Source organism: Elgaria multicarinata, chromosome 1, assembly GCF_023053635.1.
Source record: "Elgaria multicarinata webbii isolate HBS135686 ecotype San Diego chromosome 1, rElgMul1.1.pri, whole genome shotgun sequence".
NCBI classification, from domain to species: Eukaryota; Metazoa; Chordata; class Lepidosauria; order Squamata; family Anguidae; genus Elgaria; species Elgaria multicarinata.
In genome coordinates, this window is record NC_086171.1 from 95,579,883 (window position 1) to 95,605,132 (window position 25,250).

General features: G+C 40.3%; 1 protein-coding gene across 1 annotated transcript in view; it reads right to left on the bottom strand.

The window, feature by feature from the left end:
• ALDH9A1 (aldehyde dehydrogenase 9 family member A1) overlaps nucleotides 1-25,250 on the bottom strand; it is a 54,565-nt gene that overhangs the window by 10,963 nt on the left and 18,352 nt on the right. Inside the window, exon 4 of the mRNA XM_063133058.1 lies at nucleotides 19,556-19,685. Within this exon, the coding sequence (XP_062989128.1) occupies nucleotides 19,556-19,685 (130 nt within the window). The remainder of the gene's footprint in view (nucleotides 1-19,555; nucleotides 19,686-25,250) is intronic.

Consider the following 25,250-nt stretch of genomic DNA (forward strand, 5'->3'; position numbering starts at 1 on the left):
CTGAGATATGTTCATTCTAAATGTTTGGTGAGACTTCTCTGCCAGCGAAAAGCTTTGAACTGTGTTGCAAAGAGCTGAAAGAAGCTGTAAAAAATTTACTTTCGTTTTTGTAGACACGCAGCTCGGACTGCTAACAGTAAATCATAGCTATCAGAGTGCAGAGACAGTAACTAAACATACTTTATCATCATTTAGAAGATATGAAATAGTCGCTTATGTTACTGAGGCAAAGGAAGAGTTGAAAGTGGTGATTTATTGAAGTGACTGACTTCCGCCCAGTAATTAGAGTGTCGGATCTAAATGTCAAAACGTAAAAATAAAGCAAATAATAATAATAAAAAGAAAACCACTTGGACCAGAGACAGGGTTCATCCTTCTGATCAATCACATGCACGTCTAACAAAGGTTACCTCCAGTGAAAGTGAAGAGGGGAGCGATCAGGATTTTTGTAAACAGCAAGAAAAAGTTGGAGAAGCTGAAAAAATGGTGGCTAAAGTTGGAAAGAAGCCAGACCCAGCTCTGGAAGAGATGAAGGAGTTTATTAAATCTAATAGTGAAGCAATGCTTAATGAAATGAAACAGATAAAGGAGGAAGTATTTAAAAAAATGCAGGAGTTAACAACTTCAGTAGCTAAAACTGAGAAAGATGTGAAAGAAATTAAAACAGAAATGAATCAGCTTTCAAAACAAGTAGATCAGCATGAACAACAACTAACAAACTATAATATAACTTTTGATCTGCATGAGAAGAGACTGATTCAGCTGGAAGATCAAAGTAGACGTGGGAATATTAGAATTAAAAATTTCCCAGAAATACAAGGAGAAAATTTGAGAATGGTTATATTGCGTTGGTTTAAAGAGCTGATTCCAGACTTCCAGATAACAGAGATGGAGATTGACAGAATATACAGAGTAGCAGGAAATAGATCCAGAGCAATACCATGGGATATTTTGGTCAAATTTGGCAATTATTATAGGAATGAGCAGCTTATGAAGAAATTAAGATCAATAACAATGTTGAAGTTTCAAGAATCAACAGTTCAAATCTATAATGATCTTTGTCAGCAAACTATCAGCTGGAGGCGCAGTGTTAAGCTGATAACAGCAAAGCTTAAGCGGGAGGGTATTGCTTATTCTTGGGGTTACCCAGTGTTTTTGAGGTTTATGCAAGATGGAAAACAGCAGAGAGTAACCTCACTGGAGCAAGGATTGGAGCTGCTGAGAAGTCTGGGGCTGGATGATGATTTGTTATCCCAGCATGAAGAAGGAGAAGAAAGTCCTGGCACAAGTGGAAAATAAACTTTTCCTTATTAAAGAGATAATAATATTAAAAGTAATGAATAATTAAAGTAGGCTTGCCGATAGGGGACCGTGGGCTCCATTCCCCCCTTTTAAGGTTATAAGCCATGACTGGGGTGTTAGGCCTACAGAGAATTAGAGGGGGGAATAGAAATAGTGGGGAGAGGGGGGAAGGGAAGGGGACAGAGGGGGGAAGGGAGGGGCAGATAAAAAAGGGGTTACATGTTATATGTTTAAAATTTTGTTATTGTTGTTCATATGGGTGTGTACAAGGGATCTATAAGAAAATAAACAAAAGGAATATGGATAAGAAAATATGGATTTCAACACTCAACGTCAAAGGTTTGGGGGCAGTAGTAAAAAGGAAAAGGATTGAGCAATTATTAAACAAAGAAGGATCTGACTATCTTTTTGCAGGAAACACAACAAGTGAAGGATGGTATGAATGAAATTCGTTTGAAATGGTCAGTGTATTATGAAAAGTCTTTGGGGACATCAAAAAAAATGGTGTGGCTATAATAATATCAAAGAGAAGTGGATTTGATATAGAGAAGACACAAAAGGATGAGAAAGGTAGATATATTATGATAAAAGGACAATTGGAAGACAATTACTACACTTTAATAAACGTTTATGCCCCAAATGAGAGACAAAAAGAATTTTATACAGCATTATTTAGGGAAATAGAGAATTTTTAAAAAGGGTGTGTTATCTTAGCTGGAGATTTTAATATTTATTTATTTTATTTATTTATTTATTACATTTATATACCGCCCCACAGCCGAAGCTCTCTGGGCAGTTTACAACAATTAAAAATAGTAAACATTAAAAGTATACAAAAATTTAAAAAACATAAAAACAGTATAAAAACAACAGTATCCATTTAAAAACAATTCTGGGGTTCATTAAAAAAACAAACTTAATGTTGTTAAATGCTGTTAAAATGCCTGGGAGAAGAGAAAAGTCTTGACCTGGCGCTGAAAAGATAACGTTGGCGCCAGGCGAGCCTCATCGGGAAGATCATTCCACAGTCGGGGGGCAACCACTGAGAAGGCCCTCTCCCTTGTTGCCATCCTCTGAGCTTGCCTCAGAGTAGGCACTTGGAGGAGGACCTTAGACGTTGAGTGCAGTGTATGGGTAGGTTCATGTCGGGAGAGGCATTCCATCAGGTATTGCGGTTCCTAGCCATGTAGTGCTTTATAGGTTAAGTCCAGCACCTTGAATTGGGCTCGGAAACATATAGGCAGCCAATGCAAGTGGGCCAGAATCGGTGTTATATGCTCAAACCTCCCTGTTCCAGCTATCAATCTGGCCGCCGCATTTTGCACAAGCTGCAGCTTCCGGACCATCTTCAAAGGCTGCCCCATGTAGAGGGCATTGCAGTAATCTAATCTGGAAGTTACCAGAGTATGGACAACTGAAGCTAGGTTATCCCTGTCCAGATAGGGGCGTAGCTGAGCCACCAGCCGGAGTTGGTAGAAAGCACTCCGTGCCACCGAGGCCACCTGAGCCTCAAGTGACAAAGATGGTTCTGGAGAAACCCCAAGCTACGAACCTGCTCCTTCAGGGGGAGTGCAACCCCATCCAGAACCGGTTGAGCGCCCCCCATCCGATCAGAGGAACCACCCACCGGCAGCATCTCAGTCTTGTCTGGATTGAGTTTCAGTTTATTAGCCCTCATCCAGTCCATTGTCGCAGCCAAGCACCGGTTCAGCACATCCACAGCCACACCTGATGAGGATGAAAAGGAGCAGTAGAGCTGCATGTCGTCAGCATACTGATGACAGCGCACTCCAAAACTCCGGATGACCACACCCAACGGTTTCATGTACATGTTAAACAGCATGGGGGACAAGACCGACCCCTGCGGAACCCCATACTGGAGAGTCCACGGGGCCAAGCAATGTCCCCCAAGACCACCTTCTGGAGCCGTCCTGCTAAGTAGGAGCAGAACCACTGCAATGCAATGCCCCCCACTCCCAACTCAGCCAGACGTTCCAGAAGGATACCATGGTCGATGGTTTTGAAAGCCGCTAAGAGGTCGAGGTTATGGATAATATGGTTATGGATAATAGGATAGACAGGTCTAACCCCACTGGATTTGAAAAGAGAAACAATATTACAATTTTAAATAAAATGATAAAAAAAAAAGATTATATTGATGGGTGGCGATTAGTTAGAGGAGGGGAGCCTGGTTACACCTATTATTCTCCAGTCCGCAAAACTTACTCCAGAATAGATTACATTTTTGTTTCAAAGGAATTTGCAACTAAGGTATGTAATATGAAATTAGGGGTAATCAAAGTAACAGATCATGCATTGGTAAGTTTAGATTTTACAGTTAAAAGGGATTACAGAGAAGCAAAAAGATGGAAGTTTAATACCAGGATTTTAAAATACGATAAGGTTGTGGAGAAAATGCAGAAAGAATTGTCAGAAATGTGGGAAATTAATGAAAAGGGAGGAACCTCAATGTCAATTGTATGGGATACAATGAAAGCTGTGACTAGAGGGATCTGTATTAGAGAAATGTTTACTTTAAAGAGGCAACAAGATATAATACAGGAAAAGTTAGAGGCTGAAATTAAGAAGTTGGAGAAATAATTTTTACAAAGTAGAAATAAACAAATACAAGTACAAGCAAAGAAAAAAGAATTAGAAAACAAAAATTTAGAAGAAGTACAGAAAAATCTAATTTATTTGAAAAGAGAGTTTTTTGAGAATAGTAATAAAAATTCTAAAGTGCTTGCGAGGCTCACACAAAAGGAAAAGTCAAAGAATTCAATTGGAATAGTAAAAGATAAATTGGGGAAATTATGTAGTACTATGAAAGAGAAAATAAAAGTATTTCAGGAATTTTATCAAGAGCTGTATAAAGAAAAGGACACAAATAAGATGAGGATGGAGAGTTATATAGATAGCTATATAAAGAGGGGATTGATAAGGGAGGATAGAGAATTAATGGAAAGGGTTATATCTCAAAGGGAAATTGAGGAAGCTATTGAGAAACTGAGAGGGGGTAAATCTCCCGGGTTAGATGGGTTGGGATCTGAGAACTATAAAACATTTTTAAAAATTTTGGTACCAAAATTATTGAAATTATACAATGGAATAATAGGAGAGAAGATACCGCCATCATGGGAACAATCACTAATTATATTAATTCCAAAACCAGATAATGACTTGACAATCCCTGACTCTTATAGGCCTATTTCCTTAATTAATCAGGATGCAAAAAGGGTTAGGGTTAGGGTTAGCTATTAATAATAAACTGACATGTAATATAAAAGTAAGAAAAGGTATAACAAATGTAAATGAATTTGAGGGAATTTGGAAAGAGTTCCTAGAATATGCATTATCTAAGGGGAGTGGAAAACCACCACCAGAAGAAACAATGAGATTCTGGGAAGCAGGAATAGATCCCGAAGGGTGGAGGGGAGCACTTATGTTATGTGATCATGTTAAAATGATAAATTACAAATGTTAAAATGTAAGCAATTTATGTAATGATTTATGTGTTTTAATTTAGCATTATGTTGTTGTATTTTAAGATGTGAAATCAATAAAAATTATGACATGCTCAGAATAACCCAGAGTTAAGTAGATGGACCTTTCAGCACCCAGGCGGCTAGTTTGAGCCAATTTGGGTTTGGGTGGAGAACTGGTCCCTGAGCCAAGAGGTCTGAGATTTGGGGTAAGAACCATGGACCTTGCACTGCTAGGGCTAGGATCTTGGAGAATCAGGGGTGTCGCAGCCAGAAGGGGGCTGCTTGCTCCTTTCTGATGTGCTGCAGAACTCTCACTTGGAAGGGGATTGGAGGGAACGTGAAGAGCCTCTTTCAGCCAGTTGATGTATAGCGCATCTATTCCTTTGGCTCCGTAAGACTGGAATCTGGAGAGATCTTGGCAGCTTGTGGTTGTGCCTGGGTGCAAACAGGTTCAGTGTCAGTGGGCCAAAGCATTGTATGATTTCCTGGAAGACTGTTGGATGTAGGCTCTATTCCCCCAGGTCTATTTGTTGCCGACTAAGATGGTCTGCTGTATGGTTCAGGGTCCCTTTGACGAGTTGGGCTGATATAGAGGCTAAGTTCTGTTTGGCATGCGCTAGGCCTCTAGGTGTAGGGAGCAGGATTTGGAACCCCCTTGACATATGTGGGCTCGCATTATTGTGTTGTCTGTTCTGAATAGAATATGAGAATGTTGCATATGGCGTGAGAATGCTTTTAGACCCAGGTGGACTGCCCTGAGCTCCAGCCAGTTGATGCTGTGGCATTTTCCCTCTGCATTCCATTTTCCTTGAGCCAGGAGGGAGTTGCAGTGGGCTCCCCACCCTTCGAGGATAGCAGCTGTCGTCAATGTGATCCTCTTTGCTTCCTGGAAGGTGCTGCCCACCTGAAGATTTTGGATGTCTTGCCACCACCTGAGGGAGTCTCTGATGTGAAGATGTATGGGGTGATCCCTAATGCTATTTGAGCTTGGAAGGGTAATAGGAACCACTGAAGGGGGCAAGAGTACACTCCGTACTACAGGAGAATGCCAAGACATGAGATCAACAAACCCAGAAGATGTGCAGCGTCCATTAAGTTGGTTATTCTTTGAAGATGAATTGCCCTCGAACCATTCTGGGGCTTGACTATTATCTCTGGGGAGAGGAATATGAAACCCTTGGAGGTGTCGATGAGTGCTCCTAAATGAGGGAGAACCTGAGTGGGTGTGAGGTGGCTTTTTTTCCTCCTTCTTTTTGTTTTCTGTTTATGACAAAGTAATGTCTTTCTAGGTATTCAACAGCTGTCTGGATATCCTACAAGGCTTTCTGACTGGAAATACGCCAGATAAGAAGGTTGTCCAAATATGGATAAATATGCACACCTTTTAGTCAGAGGTGAGCTATTAAGGACACCGTGATCTTGGTGAAGATGTGAGGTGCCAAGAATAAGCCACTTGGAAGTGCTTGTACCAGTTCTGTTAGTTGCAGTGTAGGAATTTTCTGTGAAGCAGTGAGATGGGAATATGCACATAAGCCTCTGTGAGGTCTATTGATGTCAAATATTGTTTTGTGAAGGACCTCCTTTGATGGTTTGGAGTATCCCCATACGGAATTTTTGGTATCTGACAAACCTGTTCAGGTGTTTGAGGTCTGGTATCAGTCTCCAGCCTTTGCCATTTTTGACAACCAGAAAGAAGTTGGAATAAATACCTTTGTATTTTTCATTGGATGGCATGGGTTCTTGCACTCCTATTTGAAGTAGATACTGTATTGTGGTAGATATGTGATTCTAAGTGGCCAGCAATTGTCTGTGGAATGTTCATATGATGGGAGGAAATGCTGAAGTCTCCCTCCAATGATGGATTCCCTAGTGTCAGAACTGTTGTCCTCCAGACCTGGAGGTCTGGAAAGTAGAAGGGGGTTTGGTAGAAGAGCTAGAGGAGGTGGTGCTTCTTGGTTAGCTGGATCTGGACCATGTTGGTTTAGGTAACCTGTAGCTTTTTGGATTGAAAGGAAGATTGGTTAGTGATCCAGAAAGGGTAAAAGGTCACATACAGTAAGACCAGGCGAGATTATTATTATTATTTCATTCTTCTCACTGAGAGGATGAAGGTATAACTTTTTTCTTATGTTTATTTTCTATGAGCCCATCTTGTAAGGCTTTTTCTCCAAAAAGATGTGCACCCATGAAGATTTCACAAGATTTTCCTTTGACGGAAGATCAACATTGCAGTGCTTGAGCCAAATAGAATGTCTGGCCACATTAGTAGCTGCTATGGAGGTGGCTGAAAACTGGAGAGCATCTTCTGTAGCATCAGCCAGGAAGGCAAAAGATTTAGAGAATTTGATCAGTCCTCTTATATAAAGTGGTCTGATCTAATTCCTTATTGTTTATTACATCTTCTAGCCATAAGATGGAAGCTCTAACAAAAATAAAACGATACTGCTGAGGCTTTTAAAGTGAATCCTGAAGCTTCATGTGCCTTTTTAAAAAACTGTATCCGATTTCCTTTCCCCATGGTGTTTTAGGGGAATGTCACCATCTTTTGGCATTACAGCACCTGAAAGCAAAGCCACAACAGGGGCTAAGGGAATTTTTAGTTCTTCCATTGCATCATGAGGAAGAGTATAAAACCTCTGTGGCCTTTTTCCCCTGGAAGGGAGATTTCCATTCATCCTTCATTAATTGATTGAAGGAATTAGGAAAAGGTACCTCTTTGGTGGCTGGCTTGGGCTCTGGAAACATTGCTTCCTCCCTAGATAAAGTTTGCTGCTGCTCAGGTTGTAATGGCTCGCTAGATAGGGAGGCAATTGCTTTGGACAATAAAAGTAAAAAGTCCTCTTTGTTAAATAATAGATCAGATGAGAAATGGTCTGCAATTTCTGTGTCTGACCATCCACCCTACTCTCCTTCTGAAAAGGACTCCTGTAGTGATATTACGGAGGAATCACTGTCAGGGTGAAGCCCAGCCAAGGTGGTCTTGGATTTTGTTAGCGCTACCTCTGGTTATGGAGTTTGGGTCTGGAGAGTCATCCTCAGAACCTGCTAAGTGGGTTCAAGGTGATTATTGTAGTGAAGAGTGGTATAAAGAAGTATGGGAGATTGCTATTAATGATAAATTAACATGTAACATAAAAGTGAGAAAAGGTATAGCAAAAACGAATGATTTTGAGGAAATTTGGAAGCAGTTCCTAATATTTGTGTTTTCTAAGGGAAGTGGGAAACCACCAGCAGAAGAGGTGTTAAGATTTTGGAAACAGGAATGATCCCGAAGGGAAGGGGGAGCACTTGTTATTTGTTGAATTATTTTGGATTATGTTATGATAAAGCATTATGTGTTAACAATTATATATTCAAGCAACTTGTTAGGTATTGGTATGTTAATTGTTATGTTGGTTTGTATTTTATGTAGTAATAAATAAAAATTTATAAAAAAAATTTTTAAAAAAAGAACCTGCTAAGTGCAGACTGAGGGAAGGATTGGGCTATTTTGATTCTGAAGCCTTATTTTTGTTTTCTAAGTGCTTCTGGTGCATTCTGCAGAACAGCTTGATCTCAAGGTTTGCTTACCTAATAAATGGTCAGTCAGATTGCCTTAGTGATCTGTGCTAAGACTGATTTATCTGTTTGAGCTATCTCATTGTTTTATCTGAGCAATGGAGGAGGTAGAGGGGGGAGAGGCTTCCCTTTGCAAGTTGGAATCGAAACTGCAACTTAAAATGGCTGCCTGCTTTGTTTGGTGGGAAACCTCCATGAGAGGGAGAAAAAAATGGATTTGATCTCACCTTGACGTTGTTGGAGCGTCTAGCTGTTCGATTGCTTCCTCCTCCTGCTCTAAGTGGAGAGGGTGGCGTGCTTGGGCCCCCTGACTCCCTCAATCTTGGACACTTCTTTTGAGGCCAAGATCATACCACTCCTGGTGTCTTAAGCGACTCAGCAAGGGGCCGTAGCCTCTAGGCTAGTGACCTCTTTGATCCTCCCTGGCTGGAAGACTCAGCAGGCAGCCGAAGTAGTAAACTGGTTATCTCCCTGATCCTCCTGGTAGATCATAAAAGAAGCAGAAAAGAAACTTCTTTCTTTTTGGCAAGAGAAGGTGAAAAATAAAGGCTGGTTGTAAGAAAGAAGGTCAAAGAGGTGAGGAGTTTAAAAAAATCTTAGAAATAGAGATAAGAAATAGAGATGAGAATTAGCTGTGTCCTGGGCGAAAAGCAGGGATGAACTGGCTAGGAGGAGCTTCAGACTGATGGAGGGCTTAAAACTCAAGTCACGTGAGTCCCTGCTTTTCCTGGGCGATAGGGGGAGATGCCATTTCAAAGAGGCCGTGTGCTTGCCATGTGCTCCTGAGTGCTGAGTGAAGAGGGTCGGTGTGGAGAGTTGCTGCAGGACCTGAAGGGTGTGTAGCCTGATTGCTGATTGCACTCTGTACTCAGCAATCAGTGGCCTGATTGCTGTTGATTGTTGTTGGCCTCCCAGTGACCTCATTCTGTTTCCTGACTTGGAGCTGAGCAGAAGCAGGGAAGAGGGGACGGAGCCTGACAGCCAATGTACCGGTAGGTTTCTTCATAGGCTCCCGGATTGGGAATCCGAAATTATAATTATCTCAATTAAATGGGCAAGAATTTCTAACGTAACTGTTTATGACTCTCTCAGTTGATGGTGGGGAAGAACTGGAGGTGTTTCTGAAATCATAGCTTGTATACGGAGTGGTGTAAATAACACGGCCCGGTAGGACTCAGCAAATCAGTTTGTCGGAGTGGAGAGTGAAAGTGACTGAGACTGTTTTTGTTGGATCTCTTCCATTGACAACTGAGTTTAAATTGCTGTGATATATCACTCCTTATCAGTGCAGTGCAAGTAATTGACAATAAATCTAACCACCGGGAAGCAGTGAGAGAGAAGTTTGTTTTTATTCTGACGGACTGGGAAGTTGTTTTGATCCTTGCCCGGAACATTAAATAGTTGATTTATGCCTTATGCCGAACATTAGAAAATCAAAAAAGAAAGCAGATAAGGTCACCTGGCAAAGACACAATCGCCCCTCCAACCATAGTGTCGCTCGGCTCGAGAAACTGTCTTTGTCTTCGGAGGAAGGTTCAGACGGCGACACGAAAATGGCGACGAAATCTGGCAAGCAGCCAGCTACCATGGAAGAAATCAAGCAGTTTATAATTAGCAACAACGCCACCCTTTTTAAAAAAATGGATGACCATGCAGAAAAGGCGGAGAAAAGAATGGATGAGTTAGCTGACAGGATTGTTCAAAATGACAAGAGCATAAAATCACTGAAAGTAGAAGTAAAGTTACTGGAGAAACGTCAGGAGCTATTTGAAAATAAATGTAATTTGGAGTTTGATGCCCATGAGAAAAGACTGATTCAATTAGAAGACCAGAACCGATGATCTACGATTCGGATTAAAATTTTTTTGGAAAGGTCAGGAGAGGATTTGAGAAAAGTAATTCTTCGTTGGTTTAAAGAAATGATGCCTGATTTGGAAATAAAGGATTGTGAAGTGGACAGGGTTCACAGGGTGGGAGGATTAAAATTCAGAGGTGCAACAAGAGATATCTTGATGAAATTTGGCAACTATTTTAAAAAAGAGCAAGTTATGAAGAAATTGAGGTCTTTGGCTCTGATACAATTTCAAGGCACTTCAGTTCAAATTTACAACTATCTCTGTCAGCAAACAATTAACTGGAGATGCAGCGTCAAACCAATTACTGAAATATTAAGGAAGAATGTAATAATTTATTCCTGGGGTTACCCCGTTTTTTATCAGTTTACGCGTGGTGGGAAGCAATACAGAGTAACCTCTTTGGATCAGGGCAAGGAGTTGCTGAAGAGTCTGGGTTTGCGTGCTGGCACAAGTCCATAAAAAGCAGGTGGAGGAGAAAGTGAAGTTGGAGCATCTGGGATGTGACACTTTTGATAAATTGATAATGAGATAATAGTATAGAAGTTTTTTTTAAAAAAACAGAAGGCTTACTAGTTCAGGGCTGTGGGCTTCATCTCCCCCCCCCCTCAGGGTAAAATAATGGCCAGAGTGATAGACTTACGGGGATTTAGTGGGGGGGAAAGAGGTGGGGGGAGGGTGGGGGGAGGGTTATGGTTGGGTGGGAGGGAGGGGTTTGAAGGGGTTTTTATGTATGTGAATTTGAGTTGCAGAGCACAAGGGATCGGAAGGAATATCAAAAAACTGAATATGGATAAGAACATAAGGATATCAATGCTCAATGTTAAAGGTCTGGGGGCAGTCGTGAAAAGGAGGAGAATTGAGCAAATGCTAAGTAGAGAAGGATCTGACATTATTATTTTTTTGCAGGAAACGCATCAAGTTAAGGAAGGGGTAAACGAAATTTGCTTGAAATGGTCAGTCTATTATGAAAAGTCATTGGGGACTTCAAAAAAAATGGAGTGGCCATTTTAATTTCAAAAAGAAGTGGATTTACTTTGGAAAATATAAAAAAGGATGGGAAAGGCAGATACCTTTTGATAAAGGGTCAAATCGAAGGTAAAGCATATATGTTGGTTAATGTTTATGCCCCAAATGAGAGACATAGAGAATTTTATAAAGAAATATTTAGAGAAATAGAAGAATTTAAGGATATGTTATTTTAGCTGGAGATTTTAATATGGTTATGGACAATAGATTGGACAGGTCAAATTCCACTAGTGTTGAAAAGAGGAATAATATTACCATATTAAATAAATTGATAAAAGAAAATGATTTTGTTGATGGGTGGCGTTTACTTAAAGGGGCGGAGCCTGGCTTTACATATTATTCTCCAGTTCATTATACGTATTCTAGGATAGATCATATCTTTGTCTCTAAGGAGTTTGCTACTAAGGTTTGTAGAATGGAATTGGGGGTAATTAAAGTAACAGATCATGCAATGGTTAGTTTAGATTTTACAGTCAGGAAGGACTATAGAGAAGCGTTTAGATGGAAATTGAATACAAAGATATTTACATATAATAAAGTGGTGGAAAAAATGCAAAAGGAATTGTCAGAAACTTGGGAAATTAATGAAAAAGGAGGAACGGCAAGGGCAGTTGTTTGGGATACCATGAAGGCTGTAACAAGAGCGATCTGTATTAGGGAAATGTGTAACTTAAAGAGGCAACAGGTTGGAATGCAGGAAAAGTTAGAGGAAGAGATTAAGAATTTGGAGAAAGATTATTGGCAATCTAAAAATAAACATAAATTAATAGAATTACAAGCAAAGAAAAAAGAGTTAGAGAATAAAAATTTAGAGGAAGTTCAGAAAAATTTGATTTATATGAAAAGAGAGTATTTTGAAAACAGCAACAAAAACTCTAAGATGCTTGCCAGACTCACACAAAAGGAAAAAGCTAAGAATGGGATAGTGAAAGATAAACAAGGGAATTATAGTCACACAATGAAGGGTAAAATAAAAAATTTTCAGGAATTCTATCAAGAATTATATAAGGGAAAGGATGTTCAGAAGGAGAGGATGGAAGTTTATACGGAAAAGTATATAAAGAAGGGTTTGGAAACAGAACATAAAGAGTTAATGGAAAGGACTATATCTGAAAGAGAAATTGAAGAGGTTATAGAGAATTTGAAAGTGGGTAAATCACCTGGGGTAGATGGTTTAGGACCGGAATATTATAAAGTTTTTAAAACTTTCTTAATACCAAAATTATTGAAGTTATATAATGCCATATTGGAAGGAGAGAGGATTCTAGAATCATGGGAACATTCATTAATAATTTTAATTCCAAAGCCAGATAAGGATTTGACTGTCCCTGATTCATATAGACCTATTTCATTAATAAATCAAGATGCCAAAAAAATTTCAACTATTTTAGCAAAATGATTAAATAAATTTATAGCTAAATATATAGGGGAAGACCAATGTGGATTTGTAGCAGGTAGACAAATGCATAATTTAGTGGGAAGAATTTTAAATGTAAAACAGGTGGTAAAAAAATCAAAGACTAAAGTGGGAATCCTGGCGCTGGATAGTTTTAAGGCTTTTGATTGTGTGAGTTGGCAGGCATTAAAGATGGTTTTAAACAAAATGGGATTTGGTAACAAATTTAAAGCTATAATAGAACAACTATACTCTCAAAATACAGCCATAGTGGTAGTGAACGACGGAGTTACGGATAAGATACGACTAGCCAGAGGGGCAAGACAAGGATGTCCACTCTCGCCTGTCCTGTTTGTAATGGTTATGGAATTATTGGCAAATGCAATAAGAGATGATGGGGAGATAGAAGGGATAGGTATTATTAAAAAGATAAAATTGAATATGTTTGTGGATGATACTTTGTTAACTATTAAAAACCCAGTAGGAAAGATGGAAAGAATTAAACAGCAGTTGAAAGAATTTGAAGATATTACTGGATTAAGAATAAATTGGTCAAAATCAGAGTTGATGTTATTTAACTATACTAAAAAGGAAGAGAAGGATTGGGAAGAAAAAGAAATAGAAATGAGAGTTAAAGATCAGATTAGATATTTGGGAATAAGAATTACAAAAAATTTGGAGAGTTTAGAGAAGGAAAATTTAAGTAGTTTGAAAAAAGAGATTTTAGCAAAATTGGAAAAATATAAAAGATTGAATCTATCATGGTTTGGAAGAATAGCATTAATTAAAATGAAGATTTTAACAAAGATTAATTTTATTTTTAGGATGCTACCAATAAAAATTTCAGAATCAGAGTTAAAAAACTGGCAGAGTATTATAAATAATTATTGTAATGGGGATAAGAAAGTGAGGATAAATAAGAACAAATGGTATTTAAGTAAAAAAAAGGGAGGACTGGGTCTCCCAAACATTAACTTATATTATGTAGCTAACAGGTTAAGACATATTGCAGAGGCAATTTTAGGAGTAGGAGATTTAGATTGGATGGCGGATAAAACTACAAGTAATATAGAATTGAATTTGGAAAATGTATTTTTTAGGGAAGGAGGTAAAAAATGGGCTGAAAGTATAGGTAATCCGCTTTTAAAATTCCATTGGGAAATTTGGAGTAAATATAAAAGGGAGTTGCTCTCGAGCAGCTCCCCTTTATCACCGGTAATAACGTTAAAAGAATTTCCCTGAGGATTTAAAGAGTAGATTAAGTAAAGTTTTAATAGAGAAAAATAAAATGAAATTAAGTGAATGGTTAGGAGGGATGAACACAAGAGGGGAGATGGAAGAGATTCTAAAAGATAAAAAAATAACTTGGTTAAACTATTGGCAATTGAAACAATGGACTAAAAATTGGGTAAGAAAAATGGAGATTGTAGAGAGTTGTCGAAGTTCGAGGAACTGTCAAAAAAGAAATTGATAAGGGAGAAAACATAGTGACAAAAGGGTTAATGAGTGAAATATACAGAATATTGATTGAGAAAGGGTTGAGGGATAGCTCAGGAAAATTGGTTTGGGAGACTGATTTGAAGGTACAAATAGGACAGCAGAGTTGGGAAGGACTATGGAAACAAAGAGTATTGAGAAATATGTCAGTGAGAATAAAAGAGAATTATTATAGAATTATATGGAGGTGGTACCTAACCCCGGTTAGATTAAACAAGATAAATAAGCAGCACTCAGCAAATTGTTGGAGAGGTTGTGGGGAAAAAGGAACGTATTTACATATGTGGTGGGAATGTAAATATGTGCAAAAGTTGTGGAAGATGGTGTTTTCTGAGACTGAAGAAATTGTTGGAATGAAGATAGAAGAAACACCAAGAGTTGCATTACTCTCACTATATGAAGATTTAAAATGTAAAAAAGAAATTATTGAATTGATAACAAATTTGTTGACTGCAGCAAGGTTAATTCTAGCTAGGAACTGGAAGATTCAAGGTGATTATTGTATTGAAGAATGGTATAAAGAAGTATGGGATATTGCTATTAATGATAAATTGACATGTAATATTAAAGTGAGAAGAGGTATAGCAAAAACGAATGATTTTGAGGGAATTTGGAAACAGTTCCTAATATTTGTGTTTTCTAAGGGAAGTGGGAAACCACCAGCAGAAGAAACTATGAGATTTTGGAAACAGGAATGAGATCCCGAGGTGGGGGGTGCACTTTTATGTTAACTATGATTATGTTAAATAGATTAAGCGAGAATATATTATATTAATGTTACTCAGCATTTATGTATTATGTTGTTTTTCTTTTAATTGTATTGATGTATGTTTAAGTATTGGAAAATTAAAAAAAAAATTAAAAAAGAAGCAGGAAGAGCAGCTGGCCCAGCTGAAGTAGAAGCTATAAAAGTAAGCCAGTTCCCAGAGAGCGAGCGAACAGGAAGAGCAAACAGGAGTTTGACAGGGGGAGTTCGGCAGGGGAGGTCAAGGGGGAGGCCTCTAAGAAGAAAAAAAAAACAAAGAGGGGGGGAAAACAGAGGAACCCCCCCCACACAAAACCACACACACACACAAAAACCCAACCAAAAAATCTTATTTTCCCTAAAGACATACTCATATAGTTGTGTACCTTCAGAGAGGACAGGACAAAGCAAAGGCAATTCCACTATAATCAGAAAGGAAAAAACAAAGCAGAAACAGACAATATAGATGGAAAGGAGTCCCTAGAGGTAGTGACCTGCAAAGGGTGTGCAATGTTCGTGTTTCTGCCTGAGCTCAACATGGCGTATACCTGCAACAAGTGCAAGCTGGTGGCACTTTTGGAAGAAAAAGTGAGAGGTCTTGAGTGGTGAGTGTCCACCCTCCAAAGAATAAGAGAAGACGAGGAGTTCTTAGACCGAACGGTGGAACTGCAACAGCAACAAGAAGCACACGAGATTGAAGAGCAACAGCCAGCTGAAGCAGAAGTGGAGTATGCTGAGGGGAGGAAAGCCAATGAAGAGGAAACTCTCTGGAAAAGAGTGACAGTTAGGAGCAGAAGAACTAGAAGGCATTCTGCACCGGTGGAACCATTAGAGTTAAGCAACCGCTTTCAGCTTCTGGAGAATGAGACTGAAGGACAGTTTGCAGAGGAAGAAGTACAGGAGACACCATGTAACAGTGACCAAGAGGCAGAAGGTAGGTCAACCAAGAAGAAGAGAAGAGTAGTCGTTGTGGGAGACTCCCTGCTGCGTGGGATTGAAACCCAAGTATGTCGTGAAGACCCATGGACTCGCCAGGTGTGCTGCCTCCCTAGAGCACAGATTAGAGATGTGACGGAAGGGTTACCGAAGCTCATAAAGTCCACGGACACATACCCCTTTCTTCTCATACATGTGGGAACAAATGATGTCGCCAAGCAGAGCTACAAAGAATTCAATTCAGACTTTGAAGCTCTGGGAAGGAAACTGAAGAACTTTGGGGCCCAGGTAGTTTTCTCATCCATCCTCCCGGTTCTTGGAAGAGGGTTAGAAAGGAAAAGAAAAATACTCCGGATGAACGACTGGCTATGAAGGTGGTGCCGACCTGAGAGTTTTGGATTCTGAGACCACGGGCTATGCTACTTGGAACATGGACTGCTGGCAAGGGATGGGTTGCACCTCACAAGGGCTGGAAAGAATGTGTTCGGCCACAGCATGAAGAACTTGATCAGGAGGGCTTTAAACTGAATCTTACGGAGGCGGGAGACGTAAACCTCGAGGCAACAATGGATGAAGGCCAAGGCCCCACAGTACAGAGAACAGCTCCAATAGTGCCCCAAAATAGCATCCGCAACAATGTAGGAACAAAGCCAGACTATAAAACACATGGTCTTCGATGTCTATATACTAATGCCCAGAGCATGGGAAACAAACAGAACGAACTTGAACTCTTATTACATGAAGGCAAATACGACTTGATAGGTCGTATAACTGAAGCTTGGTGGGATGACTCCCATGACTGGAATATAGCAATTGAAGGATATAACTTGTTCAAAAAGAACAGAAGAAATAGAAAGGGAATGGATCCATATAGAATGGGGGTACTTGACTCAGCAATACTACAAATGAGAAGGATCTTGGAATTGTTGTAGATTGCAAGCTGAATATGAGCCAACAGTGCGATATGGCTGCAAGGAAGGCCAATGCTATTTTGGGCTGCATTAATAGAAGTATAGCTTCCAAATCACGTGACGTACTGGTTCCTCTCTATTCGGCCCTGGTTAGGCCTCATCTAGAGTATTGCGTCCAGTTCTGGGCTCCACAATTCAAGAAGGACGCAGACAAGCAGGAGCGTGTTTAGAGAAGGGCAACCAGGATGATCAGGGGTCTGGAAACAAAGCCCTATGAAGAGAGACTGAAAGAACTGGGCATGTTTAGCCTGGAGAAGAGAAGATTGAGGGGAGACATGATAGCACTCTTCAAATACTTAAAAGGTTGTCACACAGAGAAGGGCCAGAATCTCTTCTCGATCCTCCCAGAGTGCAGGACACAGAATAACGGGCTCAAGTTAAAGGAAGCCAGATTCCAGCTGGACGTCAGGAAAAACTTCCTGACTGTTAGAGCAGTGTGACGGTGGAATCAGTTACCTAGGGAGGTTGTGGGCTCTCCCACACTAGAGGCCTTCAAGAGGCAGCTGGACAACCATCTGTCAGGGATTCTTTAGGGTGGATTCCTGCATTGAGCAGGGGGTTGGACTCGATGGCCTTGTAGGCCCGTTCCAACTCTGCTATTCTATGGTTCTATGAACCCATTGTGGGATGCCTTCCTCACACCAATCTGGAGAACTCTAACATTTGAAAGAAAAGTGGTTTAAAATCAAACCATTATTGTGTATTATTTAGGCTCCAGAGTCTCCTTAGAAAAAAGTTAAAATTACAACAAAACAAATTAAAACAAAAATATTAAAGCAACACAATATAAAAGCAGTCAGCAGAATTACCCAGTAGCATTAAAAGCAACATCAAAGGATTTTAAAAGCCTGGAGAAATAAAAAGGGGTTGTGTGGCACAGAAATGACATCAAGTTAGGCATAAGGCGAGGCTCCCTAGGGTGCCACCAAGTAAGCACTCCCCAGGGTGCCACCAAGTAAGCTCTTTTCCTATAACCATCTGTCACAGCTGAAGAAGGGCCTCTCATGGAGATCATAATATATAAGCAGGCACACACATAGACAAGCAGCCTGCAGGTGTCCAGGTACCAAGCCATAAAGGGCTTTGAAAGGGTCAAAGCCAATACTTTGAATTGAGCCTGGGAATGAACTGTGAGCCATGTGTTCATAATGCCCAGTAATGTGTTCATAATGCCCAGCTCCAGTGAACAGCCTTGCAGCTGTATTTTGAACTAATTGCAGTTTCTGAATTGTCTTTAAAGGCAGCCCCAAGTGTAACACTACAGTAGCTATTTATTTATTACATTTTTATACCGCCCAATAGCCGAAGCTCTCTGGGCGGTTCACAAAAATTAAAACCATAATAAAACAACCAACAGGTTAAAAAGCACAACCAGGATAAATCTGGAAGTAACTCTCTCCTAGTAAGGTTGCAACTAGCACAACCAGACTAAACTGGAAAAAGGAGCTCTGTGATAGATAGCTCAGTGAGCACCCCCACCCTAGCATAATACTTCCAGTCCCCAACCCAGGAGGATGCTATGCTTGATAATATTGAAAGCCACTGAGATCCAGGAGAATTAAGAGGTTCACACATTCTCAGTCTCTCTTCCAGCACTGATCATCCATCAGGGCAACCAAGACAGTTTCAACCAGACCTGAGGCTCAACTAAAATGTATTTAGAAACTCAGTCTCATCCAAGAGTGCCTGGAGTTGTATAGCAGCTACCAGCTTGCCAAGGAAAGTGGTGTTAGCAACTGCCCAATTATTGAGATCTCTGCATCCAAAGCAGGTTTCTTCAAGAGCAGTTGTATCACTGCCTCTTAAGGTGGCTTTGACCACTCCTTCTCTCAAGGAGGCATGTCCCTCCTTACTTTATGTAATATGCTATAAGGGGCAAGGATTGAATATATATGTGATAGACTGTACTCATCCACATCATCAGGCCTCAACAATTGGAACTCATCCATTAATACCAAACCATGTGGCACTCAGGACACCTCCATAGACTGACAGCAATACCAACAGCATGACAAATGTGAGCAATTTTATACTGTAAACTCTTCAACAAGAGTTCCTTAACATCCACAGATGGGCTAAATTCTGAAAAACTTCAAGTCACCTGGAAAATCTCTGAGGACAAAATGGTGGTGGTGAAGAATGACTTCTTTGCTGCCACCACTAATACTGAGTAGGCTCTTACTAGCGTTTGAGCAGACTCAACAGTTTTACACCAGTTCACCCCTTGCATTTCAGACATTTCCCTTCCTGTTTCATTGCTTTCAACTGGACTGAAAGCAATGAACTGGGCTTTGCTCAGCAGAAGGAAACATCTGGAAGTGATTATACTACCTCCAAATTCCAGAGTAACCAGGGCATCAAGCCACGCCAATCAGAAAGTGCCTAAGGGTCCTCTGATTCTAAGAGAGGCAGTACATAGCACAGTGACATTCTGTGGGAACCCTGATTGGTTCTGGTTCCCTGCACAGTTTTTCTACAACACATAAGGTTTTAAAAGATGAATGTGCATGTTTTACATACTGATAATAACTCATTACAACGCATAGTGGCCTTTAAGCCCAACAGAAGAGCTGGTCCCTAAGCATTGGTGCACAAAAGTTCTTGCCAGAACTCTGAAGAAAAACCATACTATCTCAACTAAAAAATACCTCCTCATCCAAGACCTTCCCCAAAGCCTGGATATGTTTACCCGCATTTAACTTTGGTACTAAGGAAACTATTAAGACTAATAGAGTTAATTGAAAGATCCAACAGAGCAGAACGAACAGAATGTAGACACTCACCTGCCAAGGAGCCAGCTAAGCCAGCATAATACTGCAGACTTTGCCAAGATACATCAATGTCCACTAAAGCTTCAGAGATGGATTTCCCATTATTGATTGTTTCAGTGGTTGCAATCTCTTCCCTCCGCTCCTGGAATCCCAACACACAGCAGATTATATGATTGATATGGCACAGAATATGCTAAGCAGCTGATGGAATCATCACTAAATAGCCTGAGGTAATTTAGTACACGTTGCACACAAAAAGATGTTACGTACTATTAATTAATTAATTAATTACATTTTTATACCGCCCAATAGCCAAAGCTCTCTGGGTGGTTCACTGTACTAAAGAAACCTGCATTGTTAACAGATACCTGTTTTGCACATATTTTCTTGTGCTATATTAAACAATTCTTAGATATTCAAGTTATCAAAATTTTGAAATCTGTGTTGGGCCAGTCAGCTACAGAATCTCTTTTCAACAACAGAGCTGACTCCTGAAATGTGCAAATAACAAAAAGGATTTCCTAAGCATAGGCAGAGTGACTTTCCTGACCACTGAGTGACAGAAAGCCTGTGCTCACACAATTAGGTACGCTGGTGGGCCTGATGGTGCAGTAACCATAATGCACAATGCAGTGAATCTCTACTTTTGGTGAAGCTAACTATACTTTTAATGAATATGATAACAAGCATTGTGCACTCTGGTTTACCTTAGCAAAAGTATCATTTTAAGATATGCAAAATTAGTAGTTTGTTAGTTGTGAGCATAGTGCAGGTGTAAAACGATCTTCAGATTAAGACGCAAAATTACCCTGGTATAAAATCAGATTGCTTTATGGTTTCTGCAAAACGACACCCACAAACAAATGCTGGGCACTTGAGTTTTGTAAATATGAAACCTCTATTCCTCACCCCACACTCCCTTCACAATTTTGACTGGGAGAAACCTATGGCACTTGTACAAGTAGATATAAATGGAGATAGCATTCAGACCCTGCAATGTTGTGTGAGTGCACCACTGGTTACAAAAAAGGACTTTTCCCTCGTCTCCTCTCCCCTGCAACTCCCCCCCCTTCACCCAATCTGTTCTGGAAGGACCTCCAACCAGTGATTTGGGTGGAATACTTTTCAATTGAATGGATACTAATTGCAAATATAATATTAGACAAACTTGGCAGCTTCAAAGTTGTAATTAATGATTTTTTAGATGGTCATCCCTAGCATGTATGTGAGAGAATACACTGAAATACATATATGTCTGTGTGTGAAATGGAACTAAAAGTGAAACTGAAGGTACCCCAACAATCTCAGTAGAAGAGAGTTGAAGTCTGTTGAATAGATGAGTGGTTGTCAGAATACCATGCAGTTCTTTGGGTTACTAAAATTAAAATTAATTAGTATGTCTTATGGCTTCTCAGATAGTGTCTGAGGAACCATACGATGGTGCAGATTCCTGCCCCTCACAGACATAGCTAAGGATGGGAATCCGAGTGTAGTCTTCATCACTCTTTCCACTCTGCTGGCAGTTGCAGAGCAGAATATAGGATACTTAGAAGCCTCGGATCTCAGAGGCTTCCAGTACTCGAGTGTCTAAAAAGCTGGATTGCTCTCCAAGTGTGCTTTAATTTCCCCTCTCAAATATTTCAGGTTAAATATTTGTGGTGTATTGGAACAAAAAGAATGAACACAGGATGGTTTTAAAAAAGCCTTGTTGTTTACTAAGTAAAATAAACATGCCAAATTAGATCACTCTATAGGACATACTAGAATTTTTTTTGATGCAAATTAGGAAAAATATTCCAGAAAGCCCACATCACTACCAGAACAGATTTTGGAGGGGGTACTGCAACGAGGAGGAGGAATTGATTCCGCTTTGTAATTCTACTGTCAGAAGTTGTTTCATCAGCAGAACAACTTAACTGGATTATGCCCTTTGTCTCTGTAAACCAGGCATGGGGAAAATTTGGCGTGCCAGGTGTTTTGGCTTACAACTGCCATCAGGTTAGCTAGCATAGCTAATAGTGTGCCTGTTCAGATGACATGCTAAACCATGGTTAGGCCAAGAAGATTTGAGTGTTTTGATGAAAAATATACTCGTCAACTTAACAGTCTTTTAGCATTTAAGAAAGCTATAAATCTGATCTATTCGAGCAGGCCTATTCAGTGGAATTTTAGGATGTTTTAGGATGTTTTAATAATGTATACTATGTTTTTAATTCAGTTTTATGTATTTTATGCTTCTTGTTGTTCCCCACCTCGATCCAGACGGAGAGGTGAATAAGAAATACCATTATTATTTTTATTATTATTATTATTATTATTGCTGTCTCAGCAGTCAACCCGGCTGGATCAGCTGGGTCAACTCCAGATGATTTTGGATTCTATAGATACTCTACAGGGGACTGTGGATTCAATTGACACTCGTCTTAAGCAAATGGAGTCTAAATTTAGCAAGCGGGAGGATCGGGTGATTGCTCATGAAATTGCAACTACTGCACCACATAGTGTGCTATCTGCCGGGATCACTCAACTGGAAAACGATTCTGGAAGATCCCATTTGCACATTCTTGGTGTTCCTGAACAGCCTCCACAGACACGCCTAGCAGATTTTATGGAAAAACTTCTATCTGAGCTGTTTGCACTGCCCGAAGATTTTCAGCTGAATATTGAAAGCGCTTACTGTGTGCCAGGTGGTCCTAAATGTAGACCTAGAGATAGACCTGTTATTATCCAGTTATTACGTGCTTTAACTAAAGAATTTCTTTACATTCAGCTCAGCAGAAAGGTGATCTGCACTGAGGTCCAGATAAAACAAAAATATTGGTCTACCCTGATTACTCAAAGGCTGTGTCAGATCAAAGAAGAAAGTTTACCAAGGCAAGATTCTTATCTAAAGATCTGGGATTAAAATACTATTTGCCATTTCCAGCCACCATGTGTATTGATTATGAAGGTCAAATCAACAAATTCCATATTCCTGAATCAGCAGAATCATTCTTAATTGGGCTTAAATTCCCACAAGGGCTGGAAAGAATGAGTTCAGCCACAGCATGAAGAACTTGATCAGGAGGGCTTTAAACTGAATCTTACAGGGGCGGGAGACGTAAATTTTGAGGCAACAATGGATGAAGGCCAATGCACCACAGTACAGAGAACAGCTCCAACAGTGTCCCAAAATAGTGTCTGCAACAAGGTAGGAACAAAGCCAGACTATAAAACACATGGTCTTAGATGTCTATATATTAATGCCCAGAGCATGGGAAACAAACAGAATGAACTTGAACTCTTATTACATGAAGGCAAATACGACTTGATAGGTATAACTGAAACTTGGTGGGATGACTCCCATGACTGGAATATAGCAATTGAAGGATATAACTTGTTCAAAAAGAACAGAAGAAATAGAAAGGGAGGTGGAGTTGCACTATATGTTAAAAATACCTATCCCTGCACAGAAATACAGGCGGATGAGACTGGGAGCCCCGTCGAGAGCATCTGGATTAAAATAAATGGGGCTAGGAATAAAAAGAATATGGTAATCGGAGTCTACTACCGACCACCCAATCAAGGAGAAGACGAGGACGAAACTTTTGAGAAACAAATTGCCAGTGTATCAAGGAAGTGGGATGTACTAGTGATGGGGGACTTCAATGACCCTGATATCAATGACCCTGGATGGGGTTGCACTCCCCCTGAAGGAGCAGGTTCGTAGCTTGGGGGTTCTCCTAGAACCATCTTTGTCACTTGAGGCTCAGGTGGCCTCGGTGGCACGGAGTGCTTTCTACCAACTTCGGTTGGTGGCCCAGCTACGCCCCTATCTGGACAGGGATAACCTAGCTTCAGTTGTCCATACTCTGGTAACTTCCAAATTAGATTACTGCAATGCCCTCTACATGGGGCTGCCTTTGAAGACGGTCCGGAAGCTGCAGCTTGTGCAAAATGCGGTGGCCAGATTGATAGCTGGAACAGGGAGGTTTGAGCATGTAACACCGATTCTGGCCCGCTTGCATTGGCTGCCTATATGTTTCCGAGCCCAATTCAAGGTGCTGGTCTTATCCTATAAAGCCCTACATGGCTTGGGACCACAGTACCTGATGGAACGCCTCTCCCGACATGAACCTACCCGTACACTGCGCTCAACATCTAAGGTCCTCCTCCGAGTGCCTACTCCAAGGGAAGCTCGGAGGATGGCAACAAGGGAGAGGGCCTTTTCAGTGGTGGCCCCCCGACTGTGGAATGATCTCCCCGATGAGGCTCGCCTGGCGCCAACATTGTTATCTTTTCGGCGCCAGGTCAAGACTTTTCTCTTCTCCCAGGCATTTTTAACAGCATTTTAACAGCATTTAACAACGTTAAGTTTGTTTTTAATGGACCCCACAATTGTTGTTTTTAAATGGATACTGTTGTTTTTATACTGTTTTTATGTGTGTGTGTGTGTGTTTTTAAATTGTATACTTTTAATGTTTACTATTTTTAAATGTTGTAAACCGCCCAGAGAGCTTCGGCTGTGGGGCGGTATATAAATGTAATTAAATAAATAAAATAAATAAATATCTGTTGGGAGACCATTACTGCCAAAAGCGGCCCTTCCAAGAAATTCCTGACATGTATGGGTGATAACTTTCTCCTACATAAAGTGGTGGAAGGAACTAGAGGATCGGCAATCCTTGACTTGTTATTGACCAATAGGGATGACTTAGTGGATAAAGTGGCAGTTACGGGAACTCTGGGGGAAAGTGACCACGTCATACTTGAATTCTTGATTATGAAGGAAATAAAAGTCGAGCGTAGCCATACATGTACTCTGGATTTTAGGAAAGCTGATTTTAATAAATTCAGAACTGTGATAAGTAAGGTCCCGTGGCAAGTGAGCCTAATGAGAAAAAGAGTGCAGGATGGGTGGGAGTATTTAAAAAATGAAATTTTAAAGGCACAGTTACAAACAATTCCAACAAGAAGAAAAGATAGAAGACAACAGAGGAAACCAATGTGGCTCCACAAAAAGCTTAGAGATGATCTGAAAACAAAAAGGGATACATATAGGAAGTGGAAGGAAGGCCAGGCTACAAAAGAAGAGTACAGACAAGTGGCACAGAAGTGCCGAAATGGTGTCAGGAAGGCTAAAGCTGAGAATGAGCTGAGATTAGCGAGGGATGCTAAAAGCAATAAAAAGGCTTTCTTCAGATACGTGAGTAGTAAAAGGCAGAGGAAAGAAATGGTGGTTCAACTGCTTAATGAGGATGGCACATTGATAACAGACGACAAAGAAAAGGCTGAAATGCTCAATTCCTACTTTGCCTCGGTCTTCTCCCAAAAGCGGGTCTATGACCCCCCTGGAAAAAGTGAAGCAGAAGTTGAGGGGGCAGGATTGCAGTTTGAGATTGATAAACAAATGGTCAAAGAACACCTAATTTCCTTGAATGAGTTTAAATCTCCAGGGCCCGATGAACTGCATCCAAGAGTAATGAAGGAGCTAGCAGAAGAACTCTCAAAACCTTTGTCTGTTATCTTTGCAAAATCATGGAAGACGGGTGAGGTGCCGAACGACTGGAGGAGAGCTAACGTTGTCCCTATCTTCAAAAAGGGCAAAAAGGAGGAACCTGGGAACTACAGACCAGTCAGTCTGACATCCATCCATGGGAAAATTCTGGAGCAGATTATAAAGAAGTCAATCTGTAAACACCTTGAAATCAATGCAGTGATTACTAGA